At 41.8% G+C, this 11,739-nt stretch overlaps 1 protein-coding gene across 1 annotated transcript; it reads left to right on the forward strand.

Moving 5' to 3' along the window:
* Positions 1 to 730: 730 nt before the first annotated feature.
* tomm70 (translocase of outer mitochondrial membrane 70) lies at positions 731 to 10,866 on the forward strand. Its single transcript, XM_085433369.1, has 12 exons — positions 731 to 1,066; positions 2,554 to 2,727; positions 3,182 to 3,308; positions 3,404 to 3,513; positions 5,001 to 5,149; positions 5,425 to 5,632; positions 5,895 to 6,029; positions 6,114 to 6,221; positions 7,273 to 7,389; positions 7,731 to 7,828; positions 7,924 to 8,046; positions 9,210 to 10,866. Exons 1-12 carry the CDS (start codon positions 833 to 835, stop codon positions 9,361 to 9,363), a joined length of 1,737 nt encoding a protein of 578 aa, XP_085289495.1. The 5' UTR covers positions 731 to 832; the 3' UTR covers positions 9,364 to 10,866.
* The last annotated feature ends 873 nt before the right edge of the window (positions 10,867 to 11,739 follow it).

Below are 11,739 nucleotides of genomic sequence, written 5' to 3' on the forward strand. Positions count from 1 at the left end.
CGCTCCTACTGCTGTTGTTGAACTGCTGATCTGCTGTGCACACTTCACCCACAGTACACAACAGAAGGGCACAAAACCCCTATTAAATATCAATCAGATTTCAAAACATTTAAAACAGTCAGCAGGGTACTGCTGCCTGCTGTGATACATCCTCTAACACTGGCTTCCTCTCACAAAACATCCAAGCTGACTGCTTCTGGACATCTCAGCAATGAGATAGAGACCGGATCTCTAGACAACACATTAATCCACAGCCCACAACTCTACATGTCTTCTCAATGAGGAAAAATACCTCATCAGTGAGGGGTCCAAAAGGCCCAGACAGGGTATCAGACAGGCACCGGAACTGAGAGACGTGCGTGTTTTCTCTTCCAGACGTGACACGCTTTTTTTTTAAAAATGCTCCCAGACTGTAATCACTGGCAAGTAACACTGCTGCTATTTACATTAGCTCCCTCGCTGATAGCTAAAGTGTAGCGTAGCCATCACTGTTGATTGTTTATGAAGTCTTAATAATATAGCAGGCGTCGCTGTAATATCAGTCAACAAAGTGCTTGGTCCACGTGGTCAGTGGTTCATAACAAACCTCTCTGTTCTAGCCTACAAACTGCACTGGAAAGGCGGTAGCTGGTGGTCTGGAGATGTTTGGACTACAAATCGTCGATATAAGACTGCAACTACACTCAGCCCCGTGGGTTCCCCTTCTCTTAGTATCCCATGATTCCTTGGTGTCTGTGACCTCGCGGAGCACGGGAAGAAGAAGCCGAGCTCGGTCACGCTGTATGCAGGAGGTGGTGCTGCTGGCTGGTTAACTATTGCTCACTTGTACATCATGGCTGCTTCGAAGCCAGTCGAGCCGCAGTCTGGGACTGGACTACCCCGGTGGCAGCTGGCCCTGTTAGTGGGGGCTCCCATAGTACTCGGAGTCGGGGCGGTCTACCTATGGAACCGCAGCAGGACGAAGGAAAAGAAGGGGACCGGGGAGCGGAAAACACCTGAAGGCAGCGCCAGCCCCGTGCAGGGCCAGGACGGCGAATCTCGATCCGGCCGAGAGCAGGAGAGCATGGTGACGCTTCTGCCGCCCTCATTTCACTCTTACCACATTAGCATGATGGGTGTCCGTGCAGTGGGTACACTCTTCTGACTAACCGTGTCATTGCCATAAAAATACAGTCAAGGACATCGGACGTTACCGCCTCTAAGCAGCTGCTCTACCTCCGCAGTGCAAGGCCGGCAGCAGCCGGTCCACTGGAGCCAGATTAGCTTATGCTAATCGCTAGAGAGCTAGCACTCAAGCTAACAGTAGCTAGGTCAGCATGCCTGGCTGCAAATGTTTGCGTCAAAAGACTTGAAAAACGTCCGTATCTGACGCCAAAATTCCCGATGCTGAGCGGTAAAATAGACATCAACCACATGATAATAATAATTACCCGAAATGAGGTTTGAGTTTTGTAACTAATGTTTAGCTGGCTAAGGCTGCTTTCCCAGAAAGTGACGTTGGGCGGGGATGGTTCGAGTCTGTTTTAGGTAGAGACAGTGTAGCAGCCAAAGGTGACTGTCACCTCATTTACTCTCCACTGTCATGCATAATGTCCTCAGTGATGGGCTGTATTTGCTAAACAGTGTAATGAAGCCAGTGCGTTTTAAATAGATGTTAAACATTTTCGGTTTACTTTCTGTTACATGTACATCTTACTAAAGTTTTTACATGATCTTAAAACGGTGTGACACACATGGGTAGGACAATTCTAACTGAAATGGATGAAAGACCAACGTTTTATTAGGTAGATACAGAAGTTTCTGTTCTTAGTTCAGGAAAATCATCAGGACCTTAATAAAACACATGTTAAACTCTTTTGTTTTTGTAAAGTAGGATTTATTTACTTGAGCGAGAAATTCATTTTTGTTTATGAAATAGACGTAAATAACCAAAAAATGCACATATTTCTGTTAAGTATGCCTGTAAGCCATTCCTGGTTATGTGTATAATCAACCCTGATGTCTTTTTTGTGGTCATACTAAATATTAACTTTCGTACAAACTCTGTTTTTGCCTTACATACTTTGCTGCCACATATTTCCCAGTATAATATTAAGAAATTATGAGTGGCTCAAGACATGGCACAGGACCTACTGTGCCTTTCCAAAGGCCTCTAAAATGATCACACTAATTGCTCTCGACACAGTGTAAAAGTGTAGATAAGAGTTCTGTATTTATTCTAGCTAAAGGAAGCATCCAGGGTGAAATTACCAAGACTCTGCATGCTACTGAGGTTTTGGGTGAAATTAATTGCGTGTACTTAAAGTTTTTGGTTGTATGCTGGTGTTATGTAGAGTGGGGAAAAGCATTTGTGCATGCAGTGCATAATCAGGCATTCAGTGTGCCCTTGGTGTCAATAATTACTGCAGCAGCTCACCAATTTGTTCGGCAAACCTCAGACTGTCGGTCAGTTGTTGCGTAGTTGTCATAAATTTTTTTTGTTTCCTTGGTCACGTTTCCAGTTTATTGGACAAATCAATAATTGTCCTTCTCTCTCTTTGTTTTTTCATTTAGAGTCCTTTGGATCGGGCCCAAGCATCTAAGAACAAAGGCAACAAGTACTTCAAAGCTGGAAAGTATGAAAACGCCATACAGTGCTACACAGAGGCCATTGCTCTGTGCCCCACAGAGCAGAAGTCGGATTTGTCAACGTTTTACCAGAACAGAGCTGCAGCCTACGAACAGCAGGTTGGCACAACATCCTGTAAACTATGCAGAAGTTGTTGTAGAGTTTAAAAATAATTAAAGGTACATTTTCAGAAGCATAATGTGTACACTGAGCTCCAGCTACCCCAGTTTAAGTGTTATTACTGTTCTCAGTTAGATATTGTCCCCAGAGATGTTCACTAGGTTAAGCTGGTTGGGTTGGACCTAAAATGGCTTTAGTTAAAAAGTCCTGCTGTTCTCACACCCTGATGGCATGCTAAATGAAACAAACTGTGGTTTCTGTCGGCTCCTGCAGAAGCAAACGGTTCGTGTTCTTTGGACAAGATTGTGTTTGAGTCTTAACTTTCCTCTTTTATATTTGAGGATTTACCGCACAAAGTATCTCATTTTGTCTCAGCGAGAGGTTAAAGTGATCTCTCATTGAGACACAGCAGGGATGTTTCAAATTAAAACTTAACTGAACCTTTGATTTCAGATGAAGTGGACAGAGGTGGTACAGGATTGCAGTAAGGCTGTTGAGCTGAATCCACGCTATGTGAAGGCTCTGTTCAGGAGGGCTAAAGCTCTGGAGAGACTAGAAAACAGGAAGGAGTGTCTAGAGGGTGAGATGTTTTTATAAAAATGTTTGTTTCAAGTTTAACTTTTGAGGTGCAACTCTCATTGACAGTCTGCTGCGTTTTTCTCCTGTGATCTCCAGATGTCACAGCGGTGTGTATTCTCGAGGCCTTCCAGAACCAACAGAGCATGCTGCTAGCAGACAAGGTGCTAAAGCAGCTTGGGAAAGAGAAGGCCAAAGAGAAGTACAAGGTGTTTGTTCACTTTCAGATAGAGCTGGGCGATATGAGATTTTTTCATATCACGATATGTTTTTTTCATTTCAGGCGATAACGATATCTATCACGATATAAGCCAAATAACTATATTTGTAAGATTTAAATGTGCCGTTGCTCACAAGTAAAATGTGAAATAATCAGCAGCTTGTTTTTATTTATATATTTATTTCCCATAATAAGTTCAACAGGGTAGATGTACTTAAGGAACATGAGACTTTTTCAGATAAATAAAGGCAAATATTGCAAACTACACTAAAGGCAGCCGCTAAAGCGTTTAAGTTTCAAAATAGAACAAACGAAACAGACTAAATTGTCAATTCCACTTAGAAACAAAATATTAATTCTACAAATAAATCTTAGTTTGTTTTACAGGAGAACAGACAAAACTGACTAACTTTTGTCAATATCAAATAAACTGAGAACTAAAAGGAAATTCTCAATCTCTCCTTGTTGTATAGCTGAGCTTTTCAAACAGTTTTAACAGTTACTTTAGTCTGACAAAAGCCGAATGACGAATTAGCGCTTCCAGTCAGAGACTGAGGCTACGTCCACACGTACACGGGTATTTTTGAAAACGGAGATTTTCCGTTTTCGTTTTAAAAAATAATCCCGTCCACACATAAAGGCAGAAATGAAGGAAAACGCTGCTATGAACATGCCAAAGCAGCAGGTGGAGCTAGATTCCTAACCGTGCAGAAACGTTGGCCAATCAGAAGTCTAGAAGCCTCGGTGGGAAAAAGTAAACAAAGCTGGGGCATAGAAGCAGAACCGAGTCGTATGTGTGGACGGACAGTAACTGTGTGTATATGTAAGCATTTAAACACTGCAGAGAGTAGAATTAACAGTATTGTAGAAATTCATTTCACCGAAACAATAACGTGGCGCACAGTGTGACGCATGCACCAGTTTATTGTATTTCCAGACTTGCTTTCGGCACAATTTACAGTGCACGCTACTCTGTTTTTTGTCAGACTTGAAATAGCCGAAATACCTTCACACTACGGAACTTCTATGGCTCTTCCGTTCGACAATCTCTCCGGCATTGGAACCATCATCTGTTTTCTCTTCGGTCACGCTCGGTTGATTTTTCTAGTCGGCACACTCATTTCCTCCATTACCCGCTGGCTGCTTCCCAAACAAACACACGTGCGGCTTGGCACTTGTGCTGTACGTAACAAGTCACGCGACGTGACGCTGCGGCTGTGATTGGTTCGGCTCTGCGCTACTGAATTTGGATTGGCTGACCTTTTTTTTTTTTTTTTTTTTTTTTTTTTTTTTTGAGGACAAGAGCGGCGAGGTCTATCGCGATAGCTTAATTTCTCTATCGAGTAAAAGTTATATCGCGATACATATCGTTATCGTTCTATCGCCCAGCTCTACTTTCAGACACTTTTAGTTTTCTTTGCCTTTATCTTCACATTGAACTTTTTTTTTCTTTTTCCCAAAAACATTTTGTTGCAGAACCGTGAGCCAATGATGCCTTCGCCTCAGTTCATCAAGTCGTACTTTAGCTCCTTCACTGATGACATAATCTCCCAGCCTCTGCAGAAGGGGGAGAAGAAAGACGAAGACAAGGATAAGGAGGGCGAGGCAGCAGAGGTCTCAGAGAGGTTGGCATATCTTCTTAATCCAAACTTTTTTCATAACCTACAGTTTCTGTTGTTACAGAACAATGTAAAGAATCTGTAGCACTGTGTTTATTTATGGCACCATTCTTGAGAAGAATAATTCAAATCTAACCTGCATGTTGTCGCACGTATTTAGACTAACGAAAGCAGGCAGGCTTAATTAGACTAAAGTTGTCATGGTATGCTAATTTAAAAACTGGTGGTGTGTGCTCATTAGGAGACATTTCTGTAGGTAATAGTTTTCCCTATATGCTTAGCTCTGGGTACCTGAAGGCAAAACAGTACATGGAGGAGGAAAATTATGACAAAATCATCAGCGAATGCACCAAGGAGATCGAGTCAGGAGGAAGATACACCGCTGAGGCGCTGCTGCTGCGCGCCACCTTCTACCTTCTGATTGGAAACTCTACTGCTGCTCAGCCCGACTTGGATCGGGTCATCAACATGCAGGACGCCAACGTGAAGGTACAGACGATTTATTATTGGGGTATTTTGGTTGTTTGTGTGGAAAGACTAAAAAGTCAAATAACGGTCTCGGGTAATTTTATTGTACTTCTTGCAGAATTTTGCCTGACAAGCTAGGTTTTAGCCAGAAGATGAATAGGCTTACCAAGTTGTGACTTTGGGAGCATGCCTGTTTTTTAGATCACATAATTTGTAAGCTCCAAAAACCATTTCTTTACAGGAGTCTTAAAAAGCCTTCTGTACTCTTATCTGAACTTTACAGCTGAGGGCCAATGCGCTGATCAAGCGTGGAAGCATGTACATGCAGCAGCAGCAGCCAATGCTCTCTACACAGGATTTCAACATGGCCGCAGAGATCGACACGCGGAACCCTGATGTGTATCATCACAGGGGGCAGGTACGAGTGAGGGTAAACTAGTAACCTGCTGTTGATTTGGTGTAATAACTGTTAACATCCAGTTATGCATGTATTCTCTCTCAGCTGAAGATCCTGCTCGACCAGGTGGATGAGGCAGTGGTAGACTTTGATCAGTGCATCCTGCTCAGGCCTGACTCTGCTCTGGCGCAGGCACAGAAGTGCTTTGCCCTTGTAAGTAACCAGATAAAGGCAAAGTTAAAAGCAGTGCGGCTCTTCATATGTAACAATGCACAGGTTCAACCACTATCTGAAACTATTCAAAAATCACAGAAGGTAAGATTGTTGGAGAGATCAGTCCACATCAGCACTGATTCAGAACCGGCACACACCAGCAGGGTGTAGGCAGAACTCCACAGGTCACCCTGCAGTCCCAAAGTGATGGTGACAAAATAAAAGGGACAACAAGACAGTGCAGGGTTCCTTAAGCCTTTAGACGGTGTGTCTGAGTAATCTACATATATAATATTATAAAGCAGCGGCCCCCAACCACCGGTCCGTGGCCTGGTCGTTTGGTACCGGACCGTGAGAGTTGAGGCTCGGGTGTGAAAGTTATGGTTTTCAGGGCTTTTATCGTTAACCCGGTTTCCCTGGGTCTAATCTCGTGTTGTAGTTGTGCGTCTTATTTTGAAAGAAATATTTACATATTACCATAGCGACCCGAGTACATTAAGGGGCAGAGAGGAGGATGTTACTCTCAGTGTTGTTGGTGCGTTTTAGGAGGACGCTGCTAATAAAGTTACACAATTACACAGTGAAGTCACGTTTATTATTATTGTAGTATTATTATCGTATCATCTTATTTTGTTGTATTTATCCGCAACAGCTTAAAGGTCTGGCATTAAACCGTCCATGGCACAAAAGGTTGGGGAGCGCTGATATAAAGTCACAATAGAAGAGAGAATTTTAGGGTAACTTTTCCAAAATAGCAGGAATGGCTAACGGTATGAGGAGACCTGGAAGATATGCCAGAAGTCTTTGAAAGTTTGGATGCAAGTCATGTTTGAGATAAAGCCTGAAAAACCTGCTCTCTGGTCCTCAAGCATATCCCACTTTTCACTGATCACTTTCAGTTTCCTCTTAATGGTCTGAGCGTCCCAGTTCCTGCTGTCTGTAACTGCCTGATTTTGCCTTAAATGTTTAATTATTTCTATTCATTATATGATCATATGGTGATTTTTGTCTGTGCCATTTATCATTTTCATTTGACTCTTCTGTCCTTCAGTACAGACAAGCATATACTGGAAGTAATATTTCACAAATACAGACAGCCATGGATGGCTTTGAAGATGTTATCCGGAGGTTTCCAAAATGTGCAGAGGGCTACGCTCTCTACGCTCAGGTATGCTCGGCTGGAGATGGATATAAACAAAATGTGACACATGAAATAGAAATACCGTGTGTTTCTGTTCTGTTTTAATACTTGTTTGCAGTCTTCTCTTTCTCTGTGATAGCTTATTGTAACAAAACTGCTTATCTTGATTTGGCCAACTCCTCATGATATGTATTCAAAATAGCCATAAATCCTTAACATTTCCCACATTTGCTTGGAAATGTGGTTAATATGTGCACTGATTTATTTTTAGTAATTTTGTGAAAGCATTATAATCCTGTTGGGATGGGAAAGTGTCGCTTTCATGCCTGGTGGGCACGTTTTTACCAGTCCTCCTGTGTACTTCTCAGGCTTTGACTGATCAGCAGCAATTTGGAAAAGCCGATGAAATGTACGACAAGTGTATTGAACTGGAACCAGACAATGCTACAACATATGTCCACAAGGGGTAAGGGTTTCTCCCCTGTTATGTGGCTATATTGATCCATATAATGTCTCTGATTTGTTTGTGTAAATGTGACATGTTGTTTGCTCTGTCTGCAGTTTGTTGCAGCTTCAGTGGAAACAGGATCTCGACTTGGGTCTCGACCTCATCAGTAAGGCAATTGAGATCGACAACAAATGTGATTTTGCCTATGAAACCATGGGAACCATTGAAGTTCAAAGGTGAGTCACACAGTATGTGAGTGTTTGTTCCCAGGGATGATTTCTCTGCTGCTTTGTAATGTTTTCACTTGTACAAAGATAAAAATGGTAGCATGCTGGTATTTCTGTCAGGATGTTTTTAGGAGTCCCATAGTGTGCATTTTTCTTCTTTATAAAACACTAAATGAGAGAAAGCAGTCAGCTGCTGCGCTTTGTGCTTTTGTGTTGCCCCTAAAGGAATATATTTGTACCATTTTGAACAGACTGGTTGAAGTGTTACAAACATCATGTTTGCGGTTTAAGGATCTGATTCTTACTTCAGGTGTGACAGGTTCCTGGGTCTGGATGAGCCCTTGTTAATGTTAGGAAAAGGAGGAATAGGAAATATTGTAATCGTGTAACCAGTCTGTCTCAATCTAGACTTGCCCGTGGTGGGAGGCTGTGGGCTGGGGTGGGCATCTTAGTATTCCCTCAACTTGCTCCCTGTAAATTGGGGCTTTTCACGATTGACAAGAGGTTTTTTTTTTGTTTGTTTTTTTTCCCCCTGCACCTTTGGGTCAGGGAACGGGTGCTGACTGTCCTCTGCACTCGCCTAAACAACAGTTCAGCGTATCGGGAGCGCCTCAATGCTGAAGCTGCTGTACTGAGCTGTGGTCACAAGGTGTTTGGCGCCTGTCGTGGGCTGTCTGGCCCGTTGCTAGGAGCCATTCGATCTGTATACAGCCGTTGCAAGAGCTTGGTATGCTTAGCCGACAATAAGTCGAACTCATTCTTGGTGGGTGTTACTCTACCACGACTGCACTTTGTCACTGATTCTGTTCATGATCTTATGGACAGAATTTCTAGGTGTAGCCAAGTGAAGGAAGGCTTCTGCTTGGGCGGTCTCAGAATCTCATCTCTGCTTTTCTTAGATGATGTGGTTCTGTTGGCTTTAGCAGGTGGTGGCCTCCAACTCGCACTGCAGCAGTTCACAGCCAAGTGTGAAGCTGCAGCTCCACACTCGGCTTAGTGATCTTACATTATGGGACTCTTTTGGGAGTAAGATGATGCCTCCAAGAACTTAAAACTCTGATGACTGCTATGGAAACACTGTCCCTGGGGAAAAAATTCCTGTGGTGGTAAAAATGATCAAATCTACACATTTTTCAAGTGCTTGGTATAACTGGAGTGTTTTCTTTTTACAGGGGCAATCTTGACAAGGCGATCGAGATGTTCAACAAAGCAATTAACCTAGCGAAGTCAGAGATGGAGATGGCCCACTTGTACTCGTTATGTGACGCCGCCTACGCCCAGACAGAAGTGGCGAGGAAGTACGGGCTGAAACCTCCGACTCTGTAACCGTTTTGCCAATGGATCGCCAATCTCAGTCTTCATTGTTGAATCTAACTGTGTTAAAAGTGCAACTGTCTGACTTCACTTTGATTTGTTAAAAAATAAATACTGGATGATATGGGGGGGGAATTTGAAAAAAAGGACAAACCCTGAATATATACTGTTTACGTCACATTGAAGGGGATTATTTTCATGGAAACCAGATTTGTACTCAAAGTCAAACTGAGGCTATGATCCTGGTCTCTGGTAGACTCAGTGGTTTATCAGGATGTGGGGTGGGGGGTGGATTTTAACCAACACCGCCCTTTATGCTGACACTTAATTCCACAATGGCGTCATTGTCTTTTTTTTTTATGGCTCAGAATGAAAATAAAGGTTGTCATTTATGGAGGGAAAGTGTAGATGAGTGAGACGTATACGTGTCAGAAGATGTAGAGAGAATTGAAATGTTCAGTCTGTTGAACCCACAAGGGTTTGGAGACACTTTTAAATCGACAGACAATACTGTGAGAGCTTTATAGTTCCAATGGACTGTTCACTTGTTACTTGATGCTGATCTAAAGTGTTTGTGTCCACCTACTCCCATATTGTAACATACAGTATCAGTTCTGAATGCAAGATTAAAATTATAGTCAAATGTACAATGTCTGTATTGAAATGCTGGAGTTGATCCCAGGATACAAGCCTACAGAGTTTAGGCAAAGTTTTTTTTCTTTCGTTTTAAATGGTGGGATTGCCTGTTTGCTTTTTTATATACTTCGTGCAGCATGTTCACTTTATAAATTAATGTAAATGCAATGCTTGTGCTGTCTTGAACACTAGGAAAACCCTTTTTGAGGCTTTTGTTTTTTTGCAGAACACTGATTAGACAAACTTAGCCAACTTTGTTTTTAGTTTTTTTTTCTTCTTTTTTTAAAAGAAGTTGCCTCTTGTGTCAGAAGGGTATTTAGTGGTTTTTCCCCAGCTCATGTAAATTGGGAAACCTGATTCTTTTTATAGTTTCTGTGATTTTTTTTTTTTTCTTCTTCATGCTACATTTCCTTTTACTTTTGACTGAATACTTAACACGGTGGTTTAATTCTAATTTGCTTTTTTCATCTCTCCTTTTCAAACAACCCGAGCCTTATTGTCTCCAGCCTATGCAGCTCTGAGAATCTCTTGGTACGGTGTGTGGTTTGGTTCTCAAGTAGCATCTGTGCACCACTGATGATTGTACGTCTGGAGCATTTTAAAAAAAAATGCAACAAAAAGCTCCCGTTCTCTGTGACATTCATTAGTCTCACCCCCAGTACACTATCACTGCATGTGTGGTGATGCCAAGGAACCAAATCATGCATTTTGAGCTGCAGCTGGTGAGACGGACTCCAACTAAAACCATATTTACTTAACCTTCAGAACATGGATGTGAACTAGATTTTGGCTGTTTGATATCACTGACATTCTGCATCTACCATACGTGTGGTGACCAAAGTGAAAGAATGAGTCCTAATAAAGTTATAATTCTTGGAATGAGCTTTACATCTGATCATTTCTGTTCACCCGGATTGTGCAGCACATTGTTTTTAAACCCCTGTAGTTAGAAACTAAATTTCGTTCTGATTATCTGAAACTTTGATAGAATTTTACAGTTTTTCTGATTTTCTTGCTAAGTAGCACACGTAAGTATTAAAGATATGTCTATTGAACAGACTATAGAGTCATTTCATAGTATTTCCTAAAAGGCCTCACAGCTGACCTTCCCAGATTTGTTTAATAGGAATTGTGCAAACTTTCCTGTGAGGGATTTTATGAAGACAGGGCTGTTTTTAGATCTTTTTCTGAGGGGCCATTTTAAAATTGCTAATCTATTAAAACACTTAAGCGTGACCTTTCAGATGCTTTAGGGTAAAGCTCTGGCACCATAAATATGAATGTGGACTCTTGGGACTGCTGCTCCATGACGAAGTTGAAACCCCTAAAATATTTGGATGTCTGACCACTGACAGCAGCTCCTGGATATCAGGACATCCTACTGATATTACATTGGATTGATAAAAAACATCACTGTGATATTTCCCCAGACAAGATATCCAATTTAACATTTCATTAAGAGCAACTTTCTGTTATTATTCGAGTCAAAATGTGTGATGGTGTTTGCTCTCTGTGCAGAAATATTTTAGGAACAGCTGTTTGGGAGGTAAGGATATAACAGTGAAGTAGTTTAATACTGACTTATGTTACAAACTCTGTATTAAATTTTCTATATTTCTTTATTGTGTAAAGCTGTGACAGCAACTTTGACAGTTTGCCAAGGATCTGGCTCCAGGTGTTGCAGATGCTGGCAAGAAAAAATATATATCTGTGAATGCATTGCTACTAAAATGAAAAGATGGGCAGCAGAAT

Source organism: Copadichromis virginalis, linkage group LG15 (assembly GCF_057382275.1).
Source record: "Copadichromis virginalis isolate Kocher_CV1m ecotype Utaka linkage group LG15, C_Virginalis_male_GT1.1, whole genome shotgun sequence".
NCBI lineage: Eukaryota > Metazoa > Chordata > Actinopteri > Cichliformes > Cichlidae > Copadichromis > Copadichromis virginalis.